Source organism: Mauremys mutica, chromosome 17 (assembly GCF_020497125.1).
Source record: "Mauremys mutica isolate MM-2020 ecotype Southern chromosome 17, ASM2049712v1, whole genome shotgun sequence".
NCBI lineage: Eukaryota > Metazoa > Chordata > Testudines > Geoemydidae > Mauremys > Mauremys mutica.
Window position 1 is genome coordinate 23,975,516 of NC_059088.1, and position 12,931 is coordinate 23,988,446.

At 44.7% G+C, this 12,931-nt stretch overlaps 1 protein-coding gene across 1 annotated transcript in view; it reads left to right on the forward strand.

The window, feature by feature from the left end:
• The window catches only part of OTUD7B (OTU deubiquitinase 7B), a 71,465-nt gene that overhangs the window by 44,902 nt on the left and 13,632 nt on the right, over window positions 1-12,931 (forward strand). The window contains exons 5-6 of the mRNA XM_044991447.1: window positions 7,229-7,330; window positions 10,814-10,941. Coding sequence (XP_044847382.1) covers window positions 7,229-7,330; window positions 10,814-10,941 — 230 coding nt within the window. The remainder of the gene's footprint in view (window positions 1-7,228; window positions 7,331-10,813; window positions 10,942-12,931) is intronic.

Here is a 12,931-nt window from a genome sequence, read left to right on the forward strand (position 1 = left end):
TAAAGGTCTCTTTCTATCAGGATGTTACCTTTTGCCTAGGTTTAATATACAAACACATGCATACACACTTCTCCAAGCCATCCCCCAAAGCACTACATACCATGCATTTTCAGCTTTCAGAGGTGCTGCAAATATTCTGGCTAGTATGTTGGCTAGAGTAGAGGTAGGTTCACAGTTAAGTCAGATTCATTGCTAGTTCAGTACTGTTTCAAAAGGGTCTCCAATGGCTCTCTGGGAATTGGATCACGCAAGGAATTTGTAATAAAATATATAGCCTCTCCAGTTCTTGCTGGTCAGGTGCCCACACTGCAAACCCCACCCCTTTTGTGCTAATTGGACCCTCTGTTGGCATTCTCAGTGGAGAGGCCAATGATGAATGGGCCCTGGCATGGAATTAACCCCACAGAGATGGTTCCTCGAGGGTTAAGCCACATTGGTCAAGTTGTGGGTGAAGTTTGTACTACACCATTGCCTCCACTGTACGTTTTCTGTAGATACAGGACTTTGTGTCTCTGGGGCTGTCACTCAGCACCTTATATGAGCCCTAAATTCACGTAACTTTCTGGAAGGTTGAAAAAGCCCTGTGCTCAAGGAGAGTGCTAACTGTAAATGCATCAGTGCATTGGAATAGGCTCTCATCATAGCTGTCAAATTTCAAAGGTAAAAATGTTCAGACTGTCAAATCCGTTTTGTGTGGGCTTTCCTAGCTGTGATGAGGAGAATAGTGGGTGAGTTAACTACTATTTAATATATAATCAAAAACTATGAAAAAGCAGAAGCTATGATTAATATTTAAAAGAACTCGCCTCAGTACAGACACCAGTTCTCTTAATTGCACTTTCCAAGCTGTTCTTTATTCATTTCTTTGCTCTCTTAACCTACTTTAAATTTTGATTCCACCCAACACACCCAATGCTCAGTGATTCAGTAGGAGGAAAAAATGTGCTCAACAGTAAATGAGCAATGTGGTGGTGGGCGTTGATGTTAAATCGGTCGCGTCAGTCTGAGACGCAAGAGGACAAGTAGTTCGTGGTAGTTGCTGTGCTCTCTTGTTACCGAGGAAGGATGGTGTTGTGGCTAAGGAAGTGGGATTCGAGTGCTGCATTCAGTCCCTGGCTCCGCTACAGATTCTCTGAACCATGAGCAGCTCCCTTGATCTCTCTGTTGCTCAGATCCTCGTCTGTAAATTGGGAATGGCAATGTCTGTCTTTCTGCCCCACCCTTTCTTTATCTCGGGCAAACATTTTGGCCCGAGGGTCACATCTGGGTATGGAAATTGTAAGGTGGGCCATGAATGCTTCTGAAATTGGGGCTTGGGGTGAGGGCTCCGCCTGCGGGCTCTCGGGGGGGTTGGGACCAAGGGGTTTGGAGGGCGGGAGGGGGATCAGGGCTGGGGCATGGGGTTGGGGTGTGGGGTGGTGGTGAGGGTGCTGGGAATGAGGGGTTGGGGGTGCAGGAGTGTGCTCCGGGCTAAGATGGAGTTTGGAGGGCAGGAGAGGGATCAGGGCTGGGGCAGGGGGTTAGGGTGCAGGAGGGGGGCAGGGTGCAGGCCCCTGGTGGCGCTTACCTCAAGGAGCTCCCAGGAGCAGCAGCATGTCCTGCCTCTAGCTCCTATGCGGAGGCGTGGCCAGGCAGCTCTGCACGCTGCCCCGTCCACAGGCGCCACTCCGACAGCTCCCGTTGGCACCGCTTGGGGCGGGGGCAGCATGAGGCGCCCCCTGGCTTCCTCTACACATAGGAGCCGGAGGAGGGCATGCTGCTGCTTCCAGGAGCCGAGCCACACAGCACAGGGCAAGCTCCCAACCCGATTCCCTGGCTGGAATGCCCGAGCAGGGCAAGGCCCGGCCCCCACTCCCCACCAGGAGCTCGAGGGCTGGATTAAAACATCTGGAGGGCTGGATGCGGCCCCTAGCCATTGTTTGCCCACCCCTGCTTTACCTGGTCTATTTAGATTTGGGATGAGGAGACTCTTACAATGTGTATGTACCACACTTAATACAAGAGGACCCTGATCTCAGTTGGAGCCTGTAAGTGCTACTGTAATACAAATATTAAGAAAGTAAGAAATGGCCATAATGGGTCAAACTAATGGTCCATCTAGCCCACAATCCTGTCTTTCGACAGTCGCCAGTGCCAGATGCTTCAGAGGGAATGAACAGAACAGGGCAATCATTGATGGTCCCCTGTTGTCCCATCCTAGCTTGTGGAAGTCAGAAGTTTAGGGATACCCAGGGCATGAGGTTGTGTCCCTGACCATCTTGGCTAATAGCCATTGATGGCCCTGTCCTCAATGAACTTGTCATTCTTTTCTGAACCAAGTCATACTTTTGGCCTTCACAACATCTCCTGACAATGAGTTCCACAGTTTGACTGTGCTTTGTGTGAAGAAATACTTCCTTTTGTGGCGACCAGAACGTCATGCAATATTCAGGGTGTGGGCATACACTGGAATTATTTAGTGGCATTATTTTCTGTCTTATCTATCCCTTGCTAACATTCTGTTAGCTTTCTTGATCGTTGCTGCACATTGAGCGGATATTTCAGAGAACTCTCCACAATGACTCAAAGATCTTCCTTGAGTTGTAACAGCTAATTTTGACCCCATCGTTTTGTATATGTAGAGTTGCATTTATCAACACTGAATTTCATCTGCCGTTTTATTGCCTAGTCACCCAGTTTTGTAAGATCCTTTTGTAACACCTCGCAGTCATCTTTGGAGTTAACTCTTTTTTGAGTTACTTTGCATCATCTGCAGACTTTGCCACCTCACTGTTTATCCCCTTTTTCAGATCATTTATGAATGCGTTTAGCACTGGCCCAGTACAGAGCCTTGTAGGACCCTGCTATTTACCCCCCTCCACTGTGAAAACTGATAATTTATTCCTTTGTTTCCAGTCTTTTAACCAGTTACTGATCCATGAGAGGGCCTTCCCTTGTATCCGATGACTGCTTACTTTGCCTAAGAGCCTTTGGTGAGGGAGCTTGTTGAAGGCTTTCTGAAAGTCCAAGTACACTATATCCACTGTCACCCTAATCAACGTGCTTGTTGACACTCTCAAAGAAGTCTAATAGATTGTTGAGGCATGATTTCCCTTTGCAAAAGCCATGTTGACTCTACCCCAACAAATAATGTTCATCTGTGTCCGATAATTCTGTTCTTTACTGTAGTTTCAACCAGACTGCACAACCTGTTCAGACACTAACCAGAGTTACAGTTAAAAGCCAGGAAAGTTAACTTCCTTGTACACATTAAAGTTTAGCAGCTGAAATGAGAACAAATTCCGAGGAAAACATCTGAAGTGGACAAAAGGCTTAAGAGTAACTACAGAGGTTTTTAATATAACATTTTTAAAAAATGGACGGACTGGTGTTTAAAATCAGATTAAGACTTTGGGTGATGGCATTTGACACAAACTTCGAACCCTTTGAAATGTGCATCTCCTGCTAGTCTCTAAAGCCACTAGCTACTGCAATTCGGGTGACAGGTGGTTTTGAGTGATGGCACCTTTTAGGTTCCTGTGGTTACTCTCTCCCTACACTTAAGTCTGCCGCAGCGTTCAACTACCTATTACCAGAAATCCATCTCTAAGCCATGGTAAGGCAGCGTAAAAGCGCTGAGGCTGGAAAAGAGCAAACTGGGATTTTCACTGCAAGTATAAAAAACTATTCCTGGGTTATTGTTAGCTGTACTTCTTAGTGCTCATATTCATTTGACTTGCTAACCAAAGCCACTTGTAGTGTAATTGTATCTCTGAGGCTAAGGTTGCAGAGAGAACTGGCCTGCTTTTGGGCTAGCGTTGGGTACACAGCTTCTTAAGATAGGCTTCTCTAATTGTGTCTGGGTATCTTGTTTTCAAGACTTTTAGCAGGTATCTTGGTCTTTCCATCACCTTGGAAAAAGGAAAACATTCAGAAATGGGTTTTGGAAATGTTTTAAGGGAATGGAGTTGAGGTGCCCGCTTTTGCATAACTTGGCACATGTGGAAATAGGTATGAATTGCTACTCATATGTCCCTTTGGGTGTATGTAGGACATCCTGATTACAGGCTGCAAATAGAAAATGCCTCTCAAGTGTATCCTCTGACTTTAAACTGGTGTTGCATTGCGAGAGGCCATGTCTAGGCTATGGTGCTGAAGCTGTGCCGCTGTAATGCTGTAGTGTAGACACTTCCTACAGCAACAGAAGGGGTTTTACTGTCACTGTAGGTAATCCACCTCCACGAGCAGCAGTAGCTAGGTCAGTGGAAGCACTCTTCCATCGACCTACCTGTGTCTACGCTGGAGGTTAGGTCTGCATAGGTTTGGCTCTCAGGGATGTGAGGATTTTCACAACTCTGAGCAGCATAGCTATGTTGATCTAAATTTTATATGTAGCCCAGGCCTGAGACGGCACAATCTCTTCAGACACTAACCAGCATTACAGTTAAAAGCCAGGAAAGTTAACTTCCTTGTACACATTAAAGTTTAGTAGCTGAAAGGAGAACAGATTCCCAGGAAAACATGTAAAGTGGACAAAAGGCTTAAGAGTAACTACAGCAGTGTTAAATTTTGTTTAGCTTTTGTCAGAAGCTGTTTCATTTCTCAATTTACTCTTCTGGCACCATTCCACTTGGCGAAGGGTTGTGACTTTGCTGTGCCAGAAGCTATATTGACTGAAAATAGCCTGCTTTTCTGAGTGGAGCTATTGTCTTGAGAGGTTGTGTACTAAACAGTTTTCATCTAGAGTGGATTCCTTTTCTAGTCTCAGGAAAAGAAATTATTGGCATCAGATTGCAGTTAGTGCTCCATTTTGTGCTCTCTCTGTTTATCCCTTTGTGTTGTTAAAACTTCCTTAATTTAGTTCTTCTGCATCTGTTGATGGTCAGACTGCAAAGAAAAATCACAAGAAATGTGTGTTCCTAAGTTTTAAGTACTGTCTGTAGCTAATAATTAGCAGAGACTCTTCACTGACTCTGTGGACTAGAAAGCTAAATTGTAATGCTGGGAAGAGACCTAGTTTTTCTAAAGACTGGCTCACATGCTGATTCAACTTATTTGGAGTATGAATAGAGGCACACCAGCCTATTGCCTGCTGATTGACATTCAGTTGGTCTATTGTGGAGAAGTTAACAGTGGTCATTGGGAGCTGGGGAACACGTTGGTTAGAGGACATGGTTTAAAATACAGGGCGAGCCGAATCCTGCTTAAAGATGGCTTGGAACATTTCTGTAGATTTCTCTGCTGGATACTACTGTAAAGTAACTTAGTTTTCTTTGTATAAACAAGTGTTCAGCTTCTTCTAGTTACACTACACATGACCACAATTCTTAATATTTAATTTTTCAAAGTCAGTTTGCTTTTCAGATGATCTGAGAGGCCATATCTTGATTTGCAGTGATTTCAAATGCTTTATACTACCTGAGAGCTTGGATTCCCAGTCTTTAAACCAGTGGTCCCCAACATGGTGCCCGCGTGCGCCATGGCGCCCGCTGGGGCATTTATGTGCGCCCGCCTAGTGCCCAGCAGGGGAGAGAAGCCGGGGCCCCACCCCTGCCGGGGACAGAGAACTCTGGGGCTGCAGACTTCATTCTGTGTTAAAGTAAGAATAATAAATATATTTGGACCAGCAGTTCAACAGTGTTTTACTTTTTTAAAATGAATAAGATGAAAACTGTTTGATATTTATTTTGTAAAAACTCCTTAATTTTTCTTACAAGTAGATAAAAAAGAGCAAATTCACATGGTAAGGTGAAAGAGTAATTGCCGAATAATTTAATTAATACCGTTTACATGTAAAATTACCTTTTTTATCTTATGGATTCATATATTATGTAATATTAAACATGATTTTTTTGTATTATTTAATGTACAAATACAAAATAAGCCTTGAAAAAGTGTTGGCGCCCGCCACACTCTTCTGAAAACATGAATGTGCTACTGGCCACAAAAAGGTTGGGGACCACTGCTTTAAACTGTCTAAAGCACTAATCTGACAGTTCACATATTGGCTGCTAAAATCATGTGGGGAAAGACTTTCAAAGCTGCTTAGTTGGTGAGATCAATGAATTTTCCCAAGTACTGTTCCTGAACTGGTGAGCAGAGAAAAAGAACATGGTACAGTATACTCCTGCATGCTTAAGATATGAATGATGAACCCACCAGGAGAAACTAAAAATAGCATTTTGCAGTTGAACATCAGCAGAAAAATTGTTCAAGGCTAAAAAGCTCAGGATTGGGAGCCAGGCCTCCTGGAGTCTGTTTCCAGCTCTGCCCCTTAGTTCATGTGACCTCGAGTAAGTCACTTCACCCTCTCTGCCTGTGTCCTCAGCTGTAAAATGGGGTCAGTGTGGTAATCTAGCTCACCTGGGTGTTTGTGTGGTTTCATGTACTGTTTTAAAGCTTGTAAAGAACCTGACGTCTGATGAAAGGCACTAAATGTTTGAGTGTCGTGCAGAATGGATTTGTTTGGTGTGCGTGTTAGTTTAGACTGTAGTTGGTTGTCCATTCACCTTCTGGAAAAGATGATAAAACCCCACCATCCCTGTACTTCCCCTATTGTCCCCCGTCAGTGTCGCCTAATGTACTTGTCGCTTACGGCAACGCTTATCCCTCCCTTTTACATCTTTAGTATGCTTACAGCTGGTAGGGCTTGGCTTTCCAGAGTGGCCAGGGAAGCTTCTCTCTCATACTGGAGACACCAATTGCTATTTTTGTTTAAAGTGTTATAGGGATTTTTAACATCCACAAGGCCCTCATCAGACCCCGCCAGAGAGAATACTAATGTCTCGTTCAAAAGCCGACGCAGTGTGGGCCACCTCGATCTATTTAGGCATAACTTGAGTCCCACATCCTTCTGGCTCAGAGGCATGATTGGTATCAGCTGAGCCATAATGGTGCTTTGCCTTATTTGTTCAGCTATTTCTGTAAGAGGGTTTCTCTGCTGTTTACTTGTTACTTCGAACTCCTTCCTTATTTTTTTCTTCTGATAGATTTGTTCTCTGCTGAAAAACAGATGGGGGGCGGGGAAGGGTCATCTAGGTCAGAAATTCAATGAAATATGTTTGTTCCCCTCTCCCTTCCCCACTGGAAAGTGGATACAGAACTGCTTATTCCTGTTTGTCAGGCGCTCTGCGACAGCCCAAGCTACAATCCGTTCCACCTTTCGCCTTTGAACAGGCAAAGACAACGATTGTTCTTCTCGTGTCAAGTACGAGCTTACAGTGGGGGGGTCTCTGAAATATTTCCACAGGTCGCCTGAACTGGTGGGCTAACGTTGATCCCAGCTGCCAAAGGCTACTTCCTTTGGCGACGACCGGCGACGGGAACTGCCTGCTTCATGCTGCCTCCCTGGGTAAGACCTCAAAACAGTTCATGGTGAAGTGAATAACAGTCGTGACTGATTGGTTTTTGACACTTGGGTATCAACAGATGCAGAGAAGTTTTGCAGGCACAACTTCCAACCGCTCACTTGATTTTTATCTCCTACCTTAATAGCATAGCGTGTTATAAAGGAAATAAAGGGGGGTCATCAAAGGAGAGAAATAAAACTTGCCACATTTCAGAGAGGGAGATGATCTAAGAACAGGAGTAGGAGTCAGGAATTTGACTTCCAATCCTAGATTTATAGTTTGGGGCGCATCCCTTCAGCTCTCTGTGCCTCCATTTTCCCACCTGCTTCATGGGAGGGTGACACGACTAAGGTTTGAAAGGCCCTGTGTAAGTGTGTGTTATTCCCTTCCTGAAAACCTACATAGTCCAGAATAACCTAGGATGGGGCAGTGAATTCTGGTTTCTGCACCTGTCTACCTTTTCTTGAACCCACCCCTAGAAGAGATTTATTCTTTCCTCAACAGCATTAGTCCTTGCAGGATGATGCAGGCTAAGCCCGTCTTTCATTTTTAATGGGCTTGGGGGTTTTTTAGGTTGAAGGATTTATATTGTCAGAGTAATGAGGTAGATATGCAGCTGTGGGGAAGTCATGGATGATTTTCTGAACTGGTGTTTCCAAGAAAGACTGAACTAAGAGCAGAAGGAAATAAAAAGTTCTTATAGTGCCAACATCCCTACTTGAGAAGGATTAGTTCTGGTTTTGTTGTTTGTTTGTTTGTAAAGTGAAGCCTGGAGCATTTCCCCACTTTGTCCTAGTCCCATTATATTAAAACTCCTGGTTCTCCCCACCCCACCACAGTGTCTCTATTTTTAGACATGGATTTCGGAACAAAATGAATGAAGGGTAAATATGTTCTCCCACTATGAAAGTGGTTTTTTGGTAGTAAATGAATATCCTTAGCACTGTTTAGAATAGGGGTGGGCAGACCATTGCCCGGGTGCTGCATCTGGCCCTCCAGACATTTTAATCTGGCTCTCAAGCTCCAGATGGGGAGCGGAGTCGAGGGCTTGCCCCACTCTGCGCGGCTCCCAGAAGTAGCGGCATGTCCCCCTTCCGGCTCCTACGCGTAGGAGCAGCCAAGGGGCTCCATATGCTGCTCCTGCCCCAAGTGCCTCCCCCGCAGCTCCCATTGGCCAGGAACCCCGGCAAAAGGGAGCTGCAGGGGCAGCACCTTTGCACAGGGCAGCGCACAGAGCTTCCTGGCCATGCCTCTGCATAGGAGCCGGAGGGGGGGGACATGCCGCTGCTTCTGGGAGCTGCTTGAGGTAAGCACTGCCCAGAGCCTGCACCCCTGATCCCTGCCTGCACCCCAACCCCCTGCCCCAGCCCTGGTCCCCCTCCGAACCCCTAGGTCCCAGTCTGGAGCACCCTCCTGCACTCCAAGCTCCCCATCCCCAGCACCACCCCAGAGCCCACACCCCCAACCGGAGCCCTCACCCGCACCCCAATCCCCTCCCCCAGCCTGGAACCCCCTCCCACACCCTGAACTCCTCATTTCTGGCCCCACCCCAGAGCTCTCACCCCCTCTTGCACCCCAATTTCATGAGCATTCATGGCCCACCATACAATTTCCATACCCAGATCTGGCCCTTGGGCCAAAAAGTTTGCCCACCCCTGGTTTAGAAACCAGTAATGTTATGTTGAAATTATGTAGCTTGAGGTTTATAGTCAATCTTGCATAAAAATCATAGTGTTAAATATTTTATCACCTTTGCGGTGAGACTTCAGATCTCAGGATAAGATTGTATGGACTTGATATGTGTGGCATGAACCGTGCCTGCCACCAAGATTTGCAAAAGCGAGCTGCTGAAGGCCTCTGTGGAGTAGGGTTAATCACTATGACTTCCGTAACTCCCTGAGAATAGGTGACATTTCCATAGGGTCAAATTAGCCGCAATTTAATAGCGGTGGACAGCTTTTGAAATTATGGGCTTTCAGATTGGGGTGGGACAAGCTAATAATAATAGTGAAGGAGAAAGCATGGATAATAAAGAACAGTAAAAGTCTTACATCCCAAGGCATTGGTTGCAGTGGACCAAAGGAACTTCAATGCTGGGGAGTTATATAAACAGGATCCTCTTCTGCTTTAGGGTAGCTTATCTTCTCGTTTTAATCCATTTTATGCAGAGAGAAAAGGATAGTCTAGTGGTATAGGGACCTAGCCTGGGCCTTCGGAGATCCAGGTTCAATTCCTTCTCTGCCCCAGACTTCCTGTGTGGCCCTGGGCAGCTCACGTAGTCTCGCAATGCCTCGGTTCTCCATCTGCAAGGTGAAGCTAATAGCAAGAATGCTGTGAGGATAAAGACGTTGAAGATTGTGAGGTGCTCAGATTCTGCTGTGATGGGGGGCCAGATAAGCACCTAAGATACCAGAAGCTTGAGAATACTGGTCTCTACCCTTCCCTCTGGCAAAGCTTAATGTATCTGCAGAGGGAATTTAAAGAAGCAGAACCACCCATTCCTTCCCCACACACTTGTAGTGTAGGGATGCAGCCTCCTGGGCTGGGACCATTTTAGAAGCCCAAGTTTTAGTCCCCAGTGATCTAATCTTCTGAGTGTTGCTCTAATATTCTGAGGTTTCTGCAGTTAAGTCAACAGAAGTGGAGTATTTCCTACACGGGACTGGTGCCGTTCATAATTAGTGAAGCCAGCCTGCCTCATGTAAATAGATGTTATCCTGGCCCCTTGATTGATTTCAAGTAATTTATGGACAGAATACTTTACTATCATTGAGTTTTTTGGTATTTTAAATTAAATGTGGCAACTTTAACTCAAACTTCCATATTTCTGTGCTACAGAAAAATGCCGAACAGCTGTTGTCTTGTGGATAATCTAGGGGCTTGGGGTCAGGATTCCTGGGTTCCATTCCTAACTTTGTCACTGACTCTTGAGATGTCCTTAGGCAAGTCACTTTATCTACCTGCCATGGTTTCCTCATCTGTAAAATGGGGATACAGTAGAACCTCAGAGTTACGAACTGAGTGGTCAACCACACACCTCCATTGGAACCCGAAATACGCAATCAGGCAGCAGCAGAGACCCCCCCCAAAAAAAGCAAATACAGTGCAGTACTGTGTTAAACATAAACCACTAAAACAGAAAATTAAATTTTTTTTTATAAGGTAAGGAATTTTTCTGTGCTTGTTTCATTTAAATTAAGATAATTAAAAGCAGCATTTTTCTTCTGCATAGTAAAGTTTCAAAGCTGTATTAAGTCAATGTTCAGTTGTGAACTTTTGAAAGAACAACCATCATGTTTTGTTCAGAGTTACAAACAACCTCCAGTACCCCGAGGTGTTCGTAACTCTGAGGTTCTACTGCACGTCCCTACTTCACAGGGCTGTTGCAAGGCTTTGGTGTGACAAATCTTCAGAAGGCAGAGGCTGGAGAAAGGCCAGTGGCTATTAATACTTTTTTTCCCCCCCTCTCCTTCCCCCGCATGTAGGTATGTGGGGTTTCCATGATAGAGATCTCATGCTTCGCAAATCGCTTTATACCTTAATGGATAAAGGTGTGGAAAGGGAAGCTCTCAAGCGGCGGTGGCGATGGCAACAAACACAGCAGAACAAAGAGGTAAGAGAAGGAATTAAGACTGTCCAGGCAGAATTTTAGATGGTTCTGGGGGCTGCTTCCTCTTTGGGTGAAAGCTTTGCTTTTTAAACATTTAATGGGAATTTTGGGCAAATCGGTAACATACAGTGAATTGGCTCACTCTGAAGGGAAGTAGCCATCCATTTTCAGTACAGTTGTGAAACCTTTTAAAGAAATTATTTTCATATGGTAAGGATGTTCTGTGGACTTATAGCTGTGTTAGCAGTATGGGTGTACGTTGTTATTCTTAATGTTAGGCTCCCACGTGAGATCCAGTGTAAATAGGATAATACAACGTTACTGAAAGCTCATACTTTCCTGTATTGTTACATTACAATTTGCTGCAGCCATTCCTACTGTGCCTACATTAGGGATCACATCCTGTCACTACCAACAAAACAGTTCTTTCAGAGAAAAGAAATGCATCATACTCTGTGTAGGCTTCTCTTATGATAAGATCAGAGAGACACTTCTGTCTGAGCGCTGTGTGGACTTTACCACCAAAAAAGGAAATTCGCGCACTCACCACATTAAAAGACCATTACAGTTGTGACACTAGCCCAAGAAAGCAAGGACGTATGTTTGTCAGGGTGGTAAGTTACCAGATGTCCTTGAGTAGCTAGATAGAATACCATTGTGTTTAGGTGCTAAAGAACATAGTAAGTTTTCCTTAGAGCTGTTTACCTTTTTTAAAAAAAAAAAAATCAATTAGTAAATAAGACTTTAAGATTAATATTTCCTGCTTTAGAAAGAGAGCCATCCTTGTTAAAACTGAATATTTAAAAAACCAAATTGACCTGTCATCATTTAATGTTTAAAAGCATAAGTTTCAGCACCTCATCAGTCTGTGGCATCTGAGTGCAGTCTCTAGCAGTCTATAGCTGATAAAGCACAATTATCCGTGTGCTTTAATCATAGAATATCAGGATTGGACGGGACCTCAGGAGGTCATCTAGTCCAACCCCCTGCTCAAAGCAGGACCAATCCCCAGACAGATTTTACCCCAGATCCCTAAATGGCCCCCTCAAGGATTGAACTCACCACCCTGGGTTTAGCATGCCACTGCTCAAACCACTGAGCTATCCGTCCTCTGCCCCCCGCGCGGACCTCTAGTATTGTGAAAGACAGGCTCATGCTAGTCCCTTTGTTTGGAAGATCTGTCTGATTGTTCACCTGGTGACTGACTGACATTCCAGAGTTCAGGTGATGACTGCCACCAGTTCTTATGTTCATGAGTAAAAGCCCTAGTAGAATTGGGGAAGCATGTTATCCAACAAGCACAAACATTCTTTGGGTGTAGAGTAAGATACTAAAATAGCATTGGTATCTCTGAGTGGAGTGACTTCATTTCAGTGGAAGTGGAGCATCCAGTTTGAAATATTAAAGGTGCAGTTGAACTGTTGACTTGTAAGTTGGGGTTTGGATTAAAAAAGGTTAGTGGTGCAAGCTCCCCCCTCCTCCCCAAAATAAGTTCACTGTAATGAGATGTACATTGTAGATGCACAGTGAACTGTGCCGCTCTGCACAATGTAATCCTCTTCCCCCTCTTTACACGCTTAGATCAGCTGTGAAATACTTAACAATGCTGACGATTAAATTATAGCATCATTATACTTCTGAGTGAGCACCTCCCTGAGACCAGCAGGGGCAGACATCGCTGCGTTGGTTACTCTTGGTTCACATTTTGAATGATTTCATAAGACTAGTGGTTTAATTTTCTAAAACCGAAGCTCAGATTCTGGAGCACAAGATAGCAGAGAGGTGTGAATACACCATGCTCCCATGCAGTCCCCTATTCCAGTCCTGGGAAATAGGATTTCTGAAATCTGATTTTGTAAGTTTGGCATAACATCTTGTGTAGTCTAACTTCAAAATCAGTCTGACTTCTTTTTTGTTTGGCAATGTGATGGTTTCTGGTACTTTTTACCTTAAATTGTCCCTTTTTGTGGGCATGTTGGATGTTAACATAGCA